At 30.8% G+C, this 19,623-nt stretch overlaps 2 protein-coding genes across 2 annotated transcripts; both read right to left on the minus strand.

Moving 5' to 3' along the window:
- Positions 1 to 11,799: 11,799 nt before the first annotated feature.
- Positions 11,800 to 12,333, minus strand: LOC123899063 (pEARLI1-like lipid transfer protein 1). Its single transcript, XM_045950117.1, has one exon. The coding sequence runs from the start codon at positions 12,286 to 12,288 to the stop codon at positions 11,896 to 11,898; it is 393 nt and encodes a 130-aa protein (XP_045806073.1). The 5' UTR covers positions 12,289 to 12,333; the 3' UTR covers positions 11,800 to 11,895.
- Positions 12,334 to 17,318: 4,985 nt separating this feature from the next.
- On the minus strand, positions 17,319 to 17,669 carry LOC123896270 (lipid transfer protein EARLI 1-like). The gene has a single exon (XM_045946681.1). It carries the CDS (start codon positions 17,667 to 17,669, stop codon positions 17,319 to 17,321), a length of 351 nt encoding a protein of 116 aa, XP_045802637.1.
- Positions 17,670 to 19,623: the final 1,954 nt, after the last annotated feature.

Consider the following 19,623-nt stretch of genomic DNA (forward strand, 5'->3'; position numbering starts at 1 on the left):
ATTTGCTTATAATAAAATATTCAGAGCTGCTATATGTAGCTAAGGAATTCTTATCACGAAACAGTTTAAACATTTATTATAATTTTTAATAAAATAAACTATTGTAACTGTTTGCCTTATATCACTTGTATTTGTTGTCTGTAATATATATTTTGATTTTCTACAAACTTTGCTTGCTGCCACTAATTTTTTTTTCTCAATGTATTGAAATGAAAGTGAAGCCAAATAAATCAAACTCCAAAATCAATATGATAAAGCTATGAAGCTATGACATGGGTGGAATGAAGGCCGAGCAAGTCGGGACAGTTGTTGGATTCTGGCCAAATTTTTTTATATTCTTAGAGGTTAGTTTAGGATAAAATCTGATATTTTTTGTTGAACTACTTATATATTATATCACCTGTGAAATTTTATCCAAACTCTATAATATATTTGGACTATACAAAAGAACAAGGATCTCGATTCCCAATGGTAATAGTATAGTAGAGCAAAAGGAAGACATCAGAATGGAAAGATGGAAAAAAAACACTTGTACACAACTAAACCCTTTAATGACATTCATATCTCAAATTGGTTTTCAAAAATGCAATGTTATTTGGACCGACGGTGAATCCATTTTTGTTGGAGAAAGATAGTGAACAATTGGAGAGAGATCGAACCATAATCAAAACACACGGTGCCACATTGTTCGCTGCTAGGCTCTTGTGAAATAATTTTCAAGAATTTAGCATTTTCCTAAAACATTTTTTCATATTTTTTCATGTGTTGATTTATTCATTTGTTTCTCTCAATTATATCAATTGCGTTTATATTTGCTTCCTCCTATGATATGTTTAATTTTTAAAATTCTATTATTCGTTTATCTAAAAATATTTTCACTGTTATCTCGTTCACGAAGTAAAATAAATCATCAATTGGATTGGATAAAATAAAACTTTTACACAAATTATTTTATATTTTTTATTTGTTTTTACCACTAGTATACAATCCAATAAACTGCCTAATTTGGTTCGGGATCAGTTCTGATATCAAGTGATTTCAGCCTCTTATGATTAGGCGGAGAATTGAACTGTGATCCTCTCTACCAAGTCCCGTGTCAATCACCACTAAACCAACTGACGATTGATTACACAAATTAATTTAGTTTAAATTAATTTAGGCATAATTATACGCTCGATCTATCTAATTTGGACCATATAGGCATAATTAGTTTAGATTCTTAAAATCGACTTTTCAAGTTTGCATTGGGGGGAGGGAAAGGAAGACATGGACCGCATGGAGAAAATTTGAGGTTCATAAGCAACTTTAATTATCAAAATTTACCCTCTTGTAAGCATAACTTAGATCGATGGTTAAAAAACCTAGATGGTTAAGAAAATTAGGGATATTTAATATGCTAAAGTGCGAATTCGAACTCATAATTTATTTAAAAAACTGTTCATTTTTAACATATAATGTTGTGAATTTCGCAGCTAATTAACCTCTTTATAAACAAAAAAAAAAAAAAAACTTAAATATTTTCTTTCTCAGTTTTGATTAAGAGCGACTTTTATGCCATATTCAAGTGGTCACATTGGGGCTTTATCCATGTTAAAAGTGCTGAACTTACCACATCACTTGTGTTCAAATTGGTTTTGCAACCGATGTGAAAAGTATTTTTACCCGATATGAAAAGTGTTTCCTGCAATAGTACATAAATCATAATAGTAGCTGTTTTATAATAGGAGAATCGTGATTGATCATCTGTTTTGCACAATTTTATATAGTGCTGAAAAACGTCTTAAAGAAGATGATCTAGTGTGCGACTCAATCCGATAATTTTTTTGGTGGCATATTTTTTAAAACCTATTTTTAAATCGAAAACAACAGTTATCATCAAAATTATTGAAGGCTAGAATCATATATAAATTACTTTAGCTCTAACAATGGTGTCTTGAGCTGGACTTGAGAATTTTGGTGCACTTCGAACGAAGTTTCATTTCATTGCATGTTCTTTTCGTCTAGAGAACTTGAATTGTATTTAAGTCACTTTGAATTTTTTATTTAATAAAAGGGAAATTCTATGATCCTGCGAAGGAAGAAAAACTGGACCAGGTCTTATTTTTGTGCAAAACATAATAGAACAAAAAACTTTACTGAATTTGCTTGTGGGATACGTCATCAGTTCATTAAAAAATATGTTTATGTTTGTTCAAATTACTATTACGTTCGAGTCAATATCCTCTTCATTTCCAATTATTTCCATTTCTTCTATTATTATATGGAAAATTTTATGGTGCATTCCTGATTTGGACTTTATTGGTGCAGTCCTAAATCTAACAAATGAGAAAGCAATATTGACTCAATCAATGACACTTTGAATTATATGGTACATACCACTTATGTGGTACTAGTACTTATCATGTATTCTCATATCTATTAATATTGCAATTAAGTCCCTATCATATTAAAAGTTACAAAATTACCCCAATCTTTAAATTGTTTTTAATTTTAATTGTTATTGTAAAAAACTAAAAACAATTAAAACAAAACATTTTTTTTACTCAAAAACAATTTTTTTTTTTGAAGAGGCAAACAAGTTTTGCGGTATTAGTAAAATCTATTTTGCCTTCAGATCGTCTCTTTTGCGAGTACATGTGTCTCTCTTCATATCAACTGTTAATGTTACTCGATTTATTTGAAATCTTATGATGAGTTAGACTTTTTGTTTCTTTTTTTCGTTTCCACTTTTATCCAATCACCTTGAAAGAATCCTGCTCACAGTTATTATTAGTAATATTCAAAGCATCCGTTTTGGTCATCGTGTCTTCAATGTTTTTTCCCTTTTTTTCTCTTTGACAATTACTCACATTAATTTCATAAGATTATTATTAATTGTGAGGAATTTTTTCCGTTTTTACTCGCATTAATTTCCGTTTTGTAAATTATTATTAACTAAATGAGGGACTGATGTACAATAAATAAAAAATTTCTAAGGTTCACCATGAACTTGCGCTGATGTGAAATTAATTAATATTCTATTGGTCAATTAAATGGACTGCACCAAAAAAGTCCAAAATAGGACTGCACCATAGAATCTCCCATTATTATATAGTTTTGAAAATATAAATGCAAATGAGGTGAAATTGTTGGAATATTTTATAATATTCCAATAATATTATGTGGGCAAATATTTTTATATATAATTATATTAGCTATTTATCAATTAGGAGCCTTAATTGATTAAGTGGTCAAATAAAGTAAAAGACTAATTAGATTTCTATTTAGAATTAATTAATTAATTGGATATGGGCTCAATATGAGTGGATGTCAGGATGGTCCATTTCGGAATAATGGGAACCCTAATTGGCCATCACACTATATATAGGCTATGGTCCCCAATATACCGGACACACTGCATATTGACTCTTCTCCCCATCTGAAGAGTCATAAAGGCATAAGGAGTCCTGGTTGAGGAAGAACCACAAGCCAACGGATGCTCGTCGTCCGTCTCTCTTTGTGTTTCAGGATTACGTTTAGTTCATCTAATAGATTCGTCATCCAGGTATTCCTAACACCAATCTTTGATAAATCAACATGTTGTAGATCCTATTTTATATACATGCTCATATGTTTATTTGGCTTCCGCACTAAAGTAAAATTATGGATTTAATCTATTATAGAGAGCATGTTATATGATTAATTAGTAAATTAACTCTAACAAGTGATATCAGAGCATGTCTTCATGTTTGATTTATTGGGATAAGCTGAACTTAATTTGTTGTTGTTCATGAATTGAATTTTCTGTTCTTCCTAATTTGTATGAACCCTAAATTATAAAGTAATAGACAGCGATATAAATTTTTTGTTTGCTTTTGGTAACCGATTGAATTTCTAATTTGGTCGGGAAGCTGCTTGTGAGTGTTTATAATTTGGTTGTTTAGCTTGTAAACATATACGATGTATAAATATCCAGTTTTAATCAAATATAAAAGATTTGATCCTTTTATATGTTTTATTTGTAAAGATAGAAGTTTACAAAAGTAATTTTTCATTCATTCAAGTATTTGATGATCTTAAATTTTGGTATTGATTAAGATCAATTACGGGACTGTGGGGAAAATAAAGTTTTTTTTTTTCCTATTAATTTGGATGAATCTTGACATTTTGTTAATGGCCGTGTGCTAAACATGTGCATAGATGAGAGTATGACTTAAGTTTTCCATTCATGCTTATAAGGATCACTATGGTAAAGTGTGCTATAAGTCTCGGGTTCTTCCCCTTTCGCATGGACGCTGAATTCTTGATTCAGTTGATTGCAATTGCATACGGTATAAGGCAATTTGGTTATAATTATTATTGTTAGCAAATTAAATTTTGATTATTATATAATAGTTTGCCTCTCTAGCTTAAAAATCCAAGATATGAATAATGATCTCCTTCGAGACAGTTTTGTGAAATAAGGTTTGCGGCCATTATTAAGGATTAATTTATGTTTCAAATCCATATGCGATTCTTTTGTTAATCGTGTATCATGCATATATTTGTTAGATTTATTCCTTTTATGCATATGTGACTATCAACGGGTTTCATCAGGCAAACAATTTTATGACTAAAGAATTTTTAAAAACTGAGGATTTTTTGGTATACAATATTGTTAATAAGGTCACATATTTTGGGAATATATTAGCTAATTTTGGATTATGTGGATTTCTAGAATTTCCATTATGTGTTGTTCTGTGTTTTTAATTGTTGGGTGTTAATTAAGATCCAACAGATACGGTGTAATTAACATGTAGCTAATATAATTTGGGTGACTTTCGGTTTTCAAATCAAAGCTTTCGGTTTGTCTGACTTATACTATCTGGCCATATATAGTTACATAGCAAATGGGAATTTTGGATTAAGTTAATTTTGATGATTTGAAAGTTAAACTTATTTAGATTTGACCTAATTTGCAAACAACAAATTGTTATTGATTCGCAGGTTACTTTTATACTTAAAGTTAATTTTTTGAGAATTAAGGCATATGAATATTTGGTTTATTATGAATAGCAATCAATAAGGATTCTCAAAATATTTTGATATAATTTGGTATGTGCAGAAATTAATGTTTGATTCTTTAAATTTTGGGAAAATATAGATTTTATAATTATTTGTTTATTTATAGAATATAAAGTTTTGGTTTCCTTCTGTTTTGAAAAATACAAGTATAAAATTTCATTCTTTTATTTAAAGAATCATTTAGTATATGTGAATCGATTGTAGCATGAATATTCTTTGGTATATATAAGGATTTAATTTTATTTTAAATTAAATATTTGGTTTATAGCATGATTGTGATTTTTGAATTTATTGTTATTATGTTTCTACAATAATTTTCTTTTATTATGCACTTCGGATATATTTCATGTTAATTTCAATTTGCTTGTGAGTTTGTTCTCACATTAAGGGATGCCGAATAATCTTATTATTATCAAGCGGTGTCATAAAGGAATACGGCCTACATTTTATGAGTAGTGCCTTGTAAATTTAAGACTTTTCCCATTTGATTTAATAAATTGTTAGGTGATTTTGGCTGAGTTGGTTGAAACAACATGTTACAAAAGTAACCTCTGTTGCGTAGATTTGATTCAGTTATATCACATAAGGATGTATAAAATTATTCATGCAAAATATTTCGGCCGAATAATTGTCTAGTGATTTTGGCTGAGTTGGTTGAAACAACATGTTGCAAAAGTAATCTCTGTTGCGTAGATTTGATTCAGTTATAATCACATAAGGATGTATAAAATTATTCATGCAAAATATTTCGGCCGAATAATTACATACATATATATTCAATTTATTAAATTGTCTAGTAATTTTGTTTGAGTTGGTTGAAACAAAAGTTGCCTAAAGCAACCTCAGGTGTGTAGACTATATTCAATTGAAATTATAAAAGATGTAGTATGAGATTATTCATGCGAGCTGTTACAGTCGGCCAAAAGGAAGACGTGCAGTTTGGCCGAATAATATACATACCTGTGATGGTAAATGTGTGGTAATTATTAAGTTTATCCATGTGGATAATGGTTGGTGTCAAAGACGCACATTATCTGACAGGACTTATTATCAATGTTTGATCATTACGTTGAGAGTACCACTTGCAGTTAATTCTTACAATCAAAGATTGGGGATTGATGGTGCGCTTGATATCTTGTTTGTCTTATAATTTACAAATAAAGAAGTGCACGTCTCTATATTAATTAATTGACGTGCCTAATAAAGTCGTGTTAGTGTAGATCCATACAAGTATTTAGTGGATTGCATTCACACTTATAATGGTAAACATGTGACGATTATAAGGATTTATTATTTGTCAATATTGACCGTCAGTGTTTGATCATTGTCACAAAATACCACTAGCAATTGATGTTATTTTTTAAGGGTTTGACATCAATGATGCATTAGGTATTCTGGTGAGTAATTTTTTTGGTTCTCTATAAACTAATATAGTTTATGTATCTGCAAAATCATGTTAGAATTTTCAAGATGGAGAAACTCAAATTCTCTCACTATTCGGTAACTTTAAAGTGAGATTCAAGTATAAAAGGCGAGTATACTCCGAATGACATAGGTCATGATCATAAAGTTTTGAACTCCAGAGACATTTGAGGTATTATTTAAGATGACATAATTTTTTGTCATGTTTTCTTTGCTTAAATTAAAGTGCTTCTAAAGCAATGAAGCGAAAAATAAGCTCTCGTCGGAGAGATAATATTTCATTCAAATTATTAAGCAAAGAAAATCTCATGAACACATTTGGTAACTATTTAATTTTGCTAAAGCGATATAATTTTGACAATCAAGTTACTTTGTCGAAAATTTAGCATATAGTGTTCTATTTGCACAATTAGTCTTATAAGTATTAAAGTTAGAAATGATTCTTTAATAGAATCATTTCATAAAGTGTGCAATAAAGAAACAGTTGAAGCAAGAAAAAATAAAATAGTGTTCATTATGTAAACACCTCAAAGGATAAAGGCAAATAAAGAATAATAAGAAAATTTGATCTAAACTGACAAATTTCCAATGATGTTGAAAGACACATCAATCTGGCGGGAAAATAAGTCGGTGAAGATTGATGGTTTTTCAACTATTTGTTAGATTGTTGTTACTGACTTATATTTGTATTTAAAAGACAATTTGGTGAATCATCAATTGAATTAAGTTTAGTTCTATTGTTATAAATTCTTTATTGTTATTTTAAACTAGAGATTCAATTTGTCTTTTAAATACAAATATTATTATAGTCAATTCAGTTATGACTTGTGACAATCTAGAATTGTTGAAAATTTTGAGAAATATAAACTTTGGTCCCATGTTAATGAACATTATGAGACGGAAACTGCAAAGTCTCTTGAAGATATTGAGTTTGGGGGAGAGATATGGTAAAAGAACAAAATTGAGTGAGGAAGAATTGGTTCTAAATCAATCCATATAGTTACTATTTATATAGTAAATTTGGATCCTCATAAGGACATTAGTGTTCTTTCTCTCAATTAAGTTAAGAGATTAATTCATGAAGATCAAACTCAATACCTTCAAAAATTAAAGTATGAAGTGTCATAAAGTATTGATTGAAAAGAGAATTCGTGTTCGTTTTGTTTTGAAAACTCTATTAGGACAGTCACGACACTTGTTACTTATTATAGTTTTTGGAGCTAAATAAGATGGATATCAAGATAGTGTTTCTTAATGACAACATTAAGAAACACAATAAAGTGCAATCAGATGAAACTTTATGTCAATAGACACAAAGTAGATAATGTGCAAACAAAAGAAATCCATTTATTTGTTAAGAAAGTTGTCTCATTATTGATACCACAAAAGTCTCATAAGGTGATTGTCTCATTTGGTTTTTGAGATGTATATTATGGAGAGTTGTGGATTATACAGGTTCAGTGAGAGTATGTTTATATTCTAAATTTAATGTATCGAATTTATTTTATTTAGTCAACACTGATATATGATTGTTGTGCAAAATCAAGAAATCACTAACAAAAGTTTAGTGACAAAAGATCTTGGGCACATCTCTTTTGTATTAGACATTTCGATACTTAGAAATTATTCTCAATGTATCATTCGGGTATAACAAAAGAGTTGTATCAATAAAGTTGAAAGTAAATTCAACATGAAAGTCAATAAACTAAGGAATTGTCTTAATTATAAAGGGAGACTATCTAGTCTCAATCATTGCTCAAAAGAAAAATCTGAAAATTTAGAAAATAAAGTATTTTCATATATGCTTCAGCTTTGAGAAACTTATGTACGATCTTACTTATACGCATCCGGAAATAGTGTACATGATAAGATCATTTTGCAGATACTTGAGCAATTCAAAATTTGAATTGTTAAAATGAGGCAACCATAAAGATTGTTATAGAGAACAATAATTTGTGCTCACATATCGGAGATCTAACAATTTGGAGATCATCAGGATGTTTGACTCTGATCCCTTTTTGGATGTCTATATATAATGGACATTTTAACTCAATAACTGACTGTAAGTATTTATGTCATTTGGTTGCATAAAGCAAAAGTTTTTGAAAGACAACTCAAGTTATATTGTGATATAAGTCGGTCAGATAATGTTCCAACAACTATTATATAAAGTTTGTTAACTTATTAGTTGTTATTGAATGATAGAACATATAGAGATAAAGTTTATGCTAGCTGACTCACTAATCAAAGACGTGACACCTAAGGTCTTTCATATTATTTTTGTCACTAAGGATGTCTTGGATTAGTGAGTCTCTAATTTGTTATGTTCTAACTTTGGTTTTGACACTGATACATATTTTGTTAAGGTTTTCTGCAGAAATAAAGTTTGAGGTTATTATTATTATAACCGGCTCTGTATCTTTTGTGCAAATATTGAATTTGCAAACTTCAGTTTGATCTCACTAAAGTTTTCAGTTGGACCAGTTGGAAATAGACATGATTTAGAGATCACATTGCATGAAATTTCCATGCCACTCATCCATATCAGATCTATGTCGTCAAGTACATTGATGTGATGGTCGTCGGGGTTCCGTCACGTTATACGTTAGTGACGACAGTCGCGGTGGTCCCATTATTGATGTATGAGATGGACCAGATTGTAAAGTTGAAATCTAAAGATAAATAGCATTCGGATGCGCGCCTAAGGAACAATGATATAATTATAACGATATGTAGCCCAAGTGGGAGATTGTTGGAATATTTTATAATATTCCAATAATATTATGTGGGCAAATATCTTTATATATAATTATATTAGCTATTTATCAATTAGGAGCCTTAATTGATTAAGTGGTCAAATAAAGTAAAAGACTAATTAGATTTCTATTTAGAATTAATTAATTAATTGGATATGGGCTCAATATGAGTGGATGTCAGGATGGTCCATTTCGGAATAATGGGAACCCTAATTGGCCATCACACTATATATAGGCTATGGTCCCCAATATACCAGACACACTGCATATTGACTCTTCTTCCCATCTGAAGAGTCCTAAAGGCATAAGGAGTCCTGGTTGAGGAAGAACCACAAGCCAACGGATGCTCGTCGTCCGTCTCTCTTTGTGTTTCAGGATTACAACGGTTTAGTTCATCTAATAGATTCGTCATCCAGGTATTCCTAACACCAATCTTTGATAAATCAACATGTCGTAGATCCTATTTTATATACATGCTCGCTCATATGTTTATTTGGCTTCCGCACTAAAGTAAGATTATGGATTTAATCTGTTATAGAGAGCATGTTAAATGATTAATTAGTAAATTAACTCTAACAGAAATTACTTTTATGTAGAGCTGTCAAAACGGGTGGCCCGGCCAATTTCGGGCCGGTCGGGCTTCGGGCTTCGTCGGGCCGGGCTAAAAAGCCCGGATAAAAACGGGCTACCAAAATTAGTGCCCGAGCCCGGCCCGGTACGGGTAGTCGGGCTTTTCGGGCGGCCCGATTTATCTTTTTTTATTTTTTATTTTACTTTTAGTGCTCAAACTCAACTATATAAATAGCATTAATAATTCTCGCGCGTCCTATTTTTTACTCATCCACTATAAATATTATATAATTCGCGCGCGCCGTATTTTTACTCATCCCATATCTACGAGTTTCTCGCGCGCCCTATTTTTACTCATCCACTACCTACGAGTTTCTTGCGCCCTATTTTTACGCATCCGCTACTTACGAGTTTCTCGCGCGTCATATTTTTACTCATCCGCTACCTAGGACTTTCTCGCGCACCCTATTTTTACTCATCCGCTACTACGAATTTCTCGCGCGCCCTATTTTTATTCATCCACTATGTACGAGTTTCTCACGCGCCCTATTTTTACTCATCCACTACCTACGAGTTTCTCGCGCCCTATTTTTACGCATCCGCTACTTACGAGTTTCTCGCGCGTCATATTTTTACTCATCCGCTACCTACGACTTTCTCGCGCGCCCTATTTTTACTCATCCGCTACGTACGAGTTTCTCGCGCGCCCTATTTTTATTCATCCCCTACGTACGAGTTTCTCGCGCGTCCTATTTTTACTCTTTCGCTACCTACGAGTTTCTTGGGTGCCCTATTTTTACTCCTGCTACTTAAGTAGCGGACGGTATTTTATAATTTATATTACAAACTAATTTCAAATCATCCGAAATAAATTATTTATATTTATATTTATATTTTATTTTATTTTTAATTTTAATTTTTTCGGGCTTGCGGGCCGCCCGCGGCCCATTCGGGCTAGCCCATATTTTAATCGGGCTTTGTCGGGCCGGGCTAAAAAGCCCGGAAATAATTCGGGCTAGGATTTTCAAGGCCCGAGCCCGGAAAAAAATCGGGCTTGGCGGGCCGGCCCATTCGGGCTAGCCCATTTTGACAGCTCTACTTTTATGCATTCAAAATATTTAAAAACTTAGTAATGGAAGAAATAGAAATAATAAAAAATGGAGAGGATCCCAACTCATTACGTTTAACTCGGGTTGAATTATGGAGGAGAGGAATTATTCCGAACTTGCACCAACATTGTTGCATCAGAACAGAATTACACGCACTTACTGCATTCCACTGTAATATAACCGTATGATTTTGAATTAAAGATTGAGATTATTTTGTACTGATTTTATATATTGATGTAAAATGAACCGACCAATCTAATATCAATATCTGTAATTAATTACTGTGTGAAATTCCGGATTTATTTTACTACAGACCATATCCTGGTCCTTGTTCCGTCTTGTGTTTTGATGGATTATAAACAACGAGTCACTTGTTTGTTAGTGAATTCACAGAAGAGTTTAATTGTTGTGCACCGTCGGTGTAAATTTTTTTTTACACATACATCCAAAGACGCGTTGTCACATTATTTAATGAATGTGACACATCATGTATTTTTAATGACCATACATAATGTGTCGGTATATTATTGGACGCATGTGCAAAATAACTTTACATCGACGGTGCATATAAATTAAATTCTTCACAAAATATGGGATTCAAATTTTCAAATATGGTTGGATTGGAAAGCAGATAGATGGAGCATTGAGTTAACTGATAACTTTCAATAAAATGTGTCTTTGTTTATAAAACAAAAAGATTATGCACTACATAAGAACTTTTTTTTAGTAAACTTTTGCTCATAATAACACACAACAAAGAAGTTAATTGTAAGACTTACAAGAGTTTTCAATTCCATGCTCCATACTTTTATTTAATATCAATATATATATATTTTTTATTTTACTTATTAGATTCATAAAATATTTAATGTATCTATTCTATAATATAGACTAAATACATCAAATATTATATAAACTTAAAAAGTAAACTTTTTATTATAATAAGGACTAGAGGCCAGTATAATAGGAATCGTCCATATATCGCATAATATAAGTTATGCACATGCAGCGAGATTGGGAGCATTACGTTCACAAACCCTTAATATTTCCTTTACGGGAATATTAATGTTTATTCCCCCAACATTAGCCCTGACTGCTGCACAAAGGCACACAACAGCATCCACATCTGCAAGACCAGCAATGAGGGAGCAACAAGGCTCAGATTGTGGAGAGCCAACTACAACACGTGCGAAATCATTCAACAGAGAGGCACAGATACGTAAATTAGGACAAATCGGTGGTGGTGGTGGTGGTGGTGGTGGTAGTGGTGGTGATGGTGGTGATGATGGTGACACAGTCGGTGCTTGGGCGGAGCTAAGAGTGGTGAAGAAGAAGATGCTAAGGGAGAGGATGAGAATGGTAATGGATGCAGCACTATTTGAACCCATTTTAGAATATGTTTGCTTAGTGAACTATTTTGAAGTACTTAATTTTTTTGTGGTTGATGAATGAAAGGTGAGGGGCACAATTTATAGGAAAATTTGAAGGCATTTTAAAACTCCAACAAATAAAATAGTATTTTTTTTTTTTTGTATAATGAAAGCGGATTAAGCCCAAACTACACGAAAATTAAACGAGGATGAGAGACTCCCAATAAATCATCTTGGTACAAAAAAATACATTATACAAAAAAAAATACAGCAACAAAATGAAGAAAAAATACATTGCCTAAGGGTGGGATGTGTAGCTCAGCTGGTTAAGCTAGTTGAGTTAAGGGTTAAGGAGCAGGGGGTCCAGGGTTTAAGTATTAGCAAAGGAAAAAAAAACTATCATAATATTGTAATACTAACAACTAACATTGCTTATAAAAAAAACCTACCCTAACTCTAAGTAAAATAAATATATAACTACGTACTTCATCTCTATGCAATTCAAAGTACAAAATTTAAAACATTAGCCGTAACGATATTGCTTAACAATTCACCGTCCATTAATTAATTTTAATTCCATTCAAGAGATCCAACAAATTAAGCAACAAAATGAAGAAAAAAATACATTGCCTAAGGTGAGTTCTATGACCACATTTAAATTAAACGAGGAGTGTGGACAATTTTTTTTTGACAATAACAAACTTAATTCATTTAATTTATCAAAAGCGTTTCAATACAACAAGGAATCAACTCAAATAGACAGCGACTAGCATTAGAATAGACCGCCCTTGATATAGTATGAACAACCATATTCACTTGATGCTTACTAGACAGCAACTAAATTTTTTTAGTCCTATATTGTACTCTCTGTTTAACAATATTCTCTGCATTTCAAAAAATGTTTTTAAAAACCCAACAGTTTACTCTTGTTAAAAAATTTAGTCTCTCTATTTATTTTCTAAAAGGAAACCTAGCGTGGCAAATGGGGAGGGGCAAGGGGATACCCGAATTTGAATGGCGTGTTCTATTTTTTGTCCTCGTTCGGAGTTGGTGGCGGGTACGGAAATATTCAAGTCACATTTGAGATTAATTCTCAAATTTATGTATGTACGGTATAAATTCTTAATTTTAAAGTCGTATGTAACTGATTTTAACCTTCTATAAAAAGACTTAAAATATCGAGTATAATTGATTTTAATTCGAGAACAACGTTGAATGCATCACCGACACTCTCTTCTACTTTTTACCATGTCATGAAATAATTTTATATTTGCATTGCCTTCCTTCAACCATGTAACCCTAGACATTTATCACTATAAACTGCAATATAAAAGAAAATTAAAAATCTTTCAACCCCCACGACAGTTCACACACAATGTACAAAAGGGTATCTTGATATTAAATTTATTGACACTTTTGATAAATGAAATGAATTAAGTTTGTTATTGTCAAAAAGAAAAATGTAGGACCAAAAATATATTTAATCGGATCAACACATGTGCAGCATTAGCTTTCCGTCTAGAAAACAAACAAAGAGACTAAATTTGGTAACAGGAGTAAATTGTAGGGTTTTAAAAAATATTTTTTAAACTGTAGTAACTATTGTTGAAAAACGAGCAAAATATAGGAACAACAAATATATTTAACAAAAAAATAATATAGAGAAAACAAATTATTTAAAACTCCTTTAAACAAAGTAAACAGATAAACAGTGACAGATTTACTCTATGTGAAATGAGGGCAGGTGAACCCACTCCTATAATTATTTTTTTGACAAATTTTAATATGGACCACTTCATCAAGTGGTTCATGGTGAACCAGTCATGAATAACATTATAATGAGTACGAATTTTACAAAATTCACCGTCAATATATGTAATTGAGACCCATCAAGATTAACAGTTTATTAAATACCATAAATCTTGATGGTTCTCAATAACATATCAAATGATTTTCAATTTTTCTAAATTTTTTTATGAATGATCTATATGATATAAATTTTCAATCCAGCGATAAATTTTGTAAAATTCATATTCGGTAGATGACTTATCCATGGTGGACCACCTTGCGTAGCATTAGCCTTATTTTTTAACCAATAAGTGGACCTTTTTATATGTTGCCTCAACTTCAAATCAAGCCTTCTCCCCACATTTCTCACTAATAGTATTTTGTGTTAACATAATTTTTTAGCTATAATATTGTTTTAATTACTAATAATTAATTTATGATTCATTTTAATTAATGTCAATATTATCATCTTTTATAGTTAAGATGTGTCTATATTATGTCTATATATATTATGTTTTTTTGGTACAATATATATATATATATATATATATATATATATATATATATTTGTTAAAACTATATAACTCCATATATTTTATAAACAATGTCAAAATTTTATTCATTAGGAATTAAAAACAAAATAGAAATTTTTTTAGAGATGAAAACATGTGCTTTTTATATATATAAACATTTATAATAAATAATTTTGACCCCACACTTTGAATTTCCTGAATCCTTCCCTGCAGATAAATGTATTTTAAGAGTTTGTTGAAAAGATTTTCAATCAATTTAGAGAGTTAATTAACAGTATAATTTTGATACAAATGGACAGATTCAGAGTGACTATCAGTGTTCCTATTACTCGCCCCTGTCTTTTGAAATTTAGAAAAATTTAAATCAGTATCTAAACTCACTCAACTCAGCTTTTCTCCGCCAAATTTAAAGCAAATTCGAGCGGATACCCAGAAATACGGATTTGATTGTCATGCCTATTTAAAAAAATTGGTTGCTCAGACTTTTTTTTTAACTTAAACTTTTCAATTTCATAAAACAACTCACCAAAATTCAAAACTACTTGCACACACACTACATACTACTTCCGTCCCTAATTATGAGATCCTGTTTGACGAAAATGTACTATTTATTTATCTTGTTTTGACCTTATTTTTTTAATAATATATAAATGTAAATATTAACATTAAGATCTTGTTCAATTTGTTTTGATGAGTATTTTCAAAATATGAAATTTTTATAATTTTTACTAATAGACAATTAAAGATATTAGTGATCAAAATTATGCATTGGTGTACGTGTAGTGGTCAAACAGAGTCTTATAATTAGGGACAGATGTAATATACTCTAGATCTAATTGTACACCTTCTTGAACCCTAAATTAATATCTCCTTTTGAAATAATGTGGAAACCACCTTCCCTAGCTCTAAGGAGTGGGATGGGTAGCTCAACTGGTTAAGCTAGTTGAGCTAAGGGTTAAGGAGCAGGAAATCCAGGGTTCAAGTCCTGACAAAGGAAAAAAAACTAACATAATATTGTAATACTAACAACTAACATTGCTTATAAAAAAAAACTAACCTAGCTCTAAGTAAAATAAATACATTGCCGTAACGATATTGCTTAACAATTCACCATCCATTAATTAATTTTAATTCGATTCAAGAGATCCAACAAATTCAGCAACAAAATGAAGAAAAAAATACATTGCCTAAGGTGAGTTCTATGACCACATTTAAATTAAACGAGGAGTGTCGACCATTTTCTTTTTGACGATAACAAATTTAATTCATTTCATTTATCAAAAGTGTTTCAATACAACAAGGAATCAACTCAAAATCAAATAGACAACGACTAGCATTAGAATAGACCGCCCTTGCTATAGTATGAGCAACCATATTCGTTTGATGCTTACTTGACAACAACTAAATTTTTTTAGTCCTATATTTTACTCTCTGTTTAACAATATTCTCTGCATTTCAAAAAATGTTTTTAAAAACCCAACAGTTTACTCTTGTTAAAAAATTTAGTCTCTCTATTTATTTTCTAAAAGGAAACCTAGCGTGGCAAATGGGGAAGGGCAAGGGGATACCCGAATTTGATTGGGCGTGTTCTATTTTTTGTCCTCGTTTGGAGTTGGTGGCGGGTACGGAAATATCCAAGTCACATTGGGTTTGGAGATGAGAAAGACAAAACTCGTCCTGCATCGTTGACATGTCTGCTTTATAACGAAAACGTTTAAATCTGATTTTCTGTGAAAAAGTTGAAAAAATTGAACCTTGTTTTTAGAATACATGTGTTCAATAAGTGCCAAAATATGCACGAACATCACAGGTTATAATGTGATAACATATTCATTATAAAGTGAATATTTCAAATCTTTTTAATAAATTTGAATCTATCTACAACAAGGGGGTTTGCAAAATTATTCAATATAAAGTGAATATTTCAATTCTTTTTAATAAATTTGAATCTATCTACAACAAGGGGGTTTGCAAAATTATTTTTCCATTGATGATCAGTGTCAATAAATTTAATATCAAGATACCCTTTTGTACATTGTATGTGAAATATCGTGGGGGTTGAAAGATTTTTAATTTTCTTTTAATTTTCTTTTATCAATTGCAGTTTATAGTGATAAATGTATAGGGTTATATGGTTGAAGGAAGGAAATGCAAATATAAAATTAAAATCAATTATACTCGATATTTTAATTCTTTTTATTAAATGTTTTTTTTTTTGACAAAATTCTTTTTATAAAATGTTAAAATCAGTTATATACGACTTTAAAATTTGAGAATTTATTTTATCCAAAAAAAAAATTGAGAATTTATACGGTACATACATAAATTTGAGAATTAATCTCATCTCTTCTCCAAAAATAAAACCGAACATGCATAAACTAAACAACATTAAATAAACCATCACTTCATAAATATAATGAATTTATTAGCAAACTTTTGCTCATAACATACAACAAGGAAGGTAATTGTAAGACTTATAAGAGCCTTCAATTCCATGATCCATTCTTTTATTAATATTTAGATATATCATATATGAACGTACTTTATTAGTAAGTAGTATTTCCTTCGTCCTAAATTATAAGCAAAAATTTATCAATAAAAGTGAATGTATTTGGTCCAAATTTTGAACAAAATACTTCAAATTTATTTAACTCATTTTTACTTATATTTTGGAACAGAAGGAGTATAATAGCAATCGTCCATATAATTTGACAATGATATATTAAGTTATTGGCATTGGGAGAAACTTGGAACACTTTCTTCACAAACCTTAAGTAATTCCTTTATGGGAATATTAATGTCAATGCCAAAAACATAATTTGCCTTGAATACTTCACAAACACACACAAGAGCATCAGCATCTACAAGTCCACTGATGATGGAGCAACACGGTTTCGATTGCGGAATGCCAACGCCAATATTTCCTAAATATGGCAACAAACGGACGCAAGCTTGCAAAGGAGGACAAGTCGGCGTTGGTGGTGATGCAGGCGCTTGGGCAGAGCTAGGAGTGGCGAAGAAGATGATGCCAAGGGAGAGGATTAGAATGGTAATGGATGCAATTCCCTTTGAACCCATTTTGCAAAGATATAATGCTTAGTGAATTATTTTGAATTAATTAAGTTTTCTCTTGTGGTTGATGAATGAAAGGTTAGGCCATGAGGGATTTAATTTATAGGCTACTTTGGGATCTTTTTAATTTCATTTTTCTTTATTATATTAGAACAAATTCTAATATGGATGAAATTTACCTAAATTATTAACAGAAAAAAATATACACCGGCAATATAAAATAGTTTTACATTGTGAATTAATATAATCATCATATTTTATACCAAATCACCCCACTTCATCCAACTTTCTTAATATGACATGACAAATTCAGTGGCATACCAAAAAAATTTATAAAGTCTAAACAAAATCTCAATTTTAATCAAAATTCTACATTTTGCAAAGAAAAATCTCAGTTTTAAACCAAAAAAATCTCAGTTTAAAAATTATAGTTTTACCCTAAAGTAACTATAAAATAGCAAATTTTTTTACTTGAGCTAGCCTAGGCAATTGTATGAAGTACCTGGACTAACCGGGCGCTATAGATCCGCCCATGAATAAATTGATGAATTTTTATTGAATAAAGATAAGAATCATAAGCTATTATATTACTCCTGAAGAATATCGTCGATCTTGTTAAATTTTTTTAATAACTTTTAAGTATTGGTTCATACTTCATAGAATCATAGTGGACCAATTATAAAAGCGGTCCAAATCTATAGATAATATAATTTCTTTCTTCATTTTTATTGCATATTAGTTGGATCTCATGAATATTGAATTAAAATTAATTAACGGAGGGTGAATTGTTACGAAATATCTATTCAGCCTAATTATGTTTGAATTTTGTACTTTGAATTTCATGCACTGCCTATGAATTAATTAATTATTTTTTAACTTAGAACTAGCTAAGGTTGTTTGTGGTCATTGGAAGAGCTAAAAGCTTGACGTCGAGGGAAGTATTGCAACGTACGTTGGACATTTTTGGCGAAATTCAAATCTCGATTTTTACATATTGCATGTTATGTTGAAGGAGATTTTTATTTTAAATTTAATTTATATATGATGTCAGTCAATTTTAACTAATATAATTTCTTTTTTATATAAATCAAATCATTATAAATATGACCAAATGTATTTAATGATCAAACTGTTCTCAGCAGACACGCCCCATATTTTGTTGGACAAGATCAAGTTGTTCTCCTTTAGATAGTTGAAGTCGACGAGTATTACGTTAGCTTTAAACTACCATAGCTGGTGGTCTAGTCCTTTGCTTTATTTGGGTCTTATATGATTTGTTTATGATTTTGTTTCTATGACTATTTGTAAACTTTTGTAGCCTACTTTGATACTTCTTGTGTTGAGGAGACTGATTATGTTAATATATCTCATTTTGACTTGTTAAAAAAAAAATAAAAAAATAACGTTTGTAACAATTAAGTTTTTTTGCTTTTTAGGTAACTAGACGGCTGCCCGTGCGTTGCACGGGTTCGGCGGAGCATGATTTATATACCAATCATGGTTGCTATGAGCCAAGGAAGTTAGTCATAAGCATATGGAAATTTCTTAGGGGGAGTATCATTTATATATCAATCATGGATGCTATGAGCCGAGGAAGCTAGTCATAAACATATGGAAATTACTTCGGGAGAGCATCATTTATATATCAATCATGGATGTAAAGGATATGGTGCAATATGTATATATCATGTAGTGTAATAAAGTGTACAAATTATGATAGGTTAGCACAAAAAAAGTACGAACCATTGTTGATAATTATGGCGCGAAAACTAAAAATTTAGATAAGCGGCATGCAGAAATTACAAACCTTTGTATCAGGAACGCATTAAAATTACGAATCTATGTGAATGCTCAAATATCGAAGTATCATGAAACTTGTATGACACGGAGATTAAGAAACTCTCTGTTAGAAGATGACCTAAAACGCAAAAATTAAGAAACTCTATTAGAATGATACAAA

Source organism: Trifolium pratense, linkage group LG7, assembly GCF_020283565.1.
Source record: "Trifolium pratense cultivar HEN17-A07 linkage group LG7, ARS_RC_1.1, whole genome shotgun sequence".
Classification (NCBI taxonomy): Eukaryota; Viridiplantae; Streptophyta; class Magnoliopsida; order Fabales; family Fabaceae; genus Trifolium; species Trifolium pratense.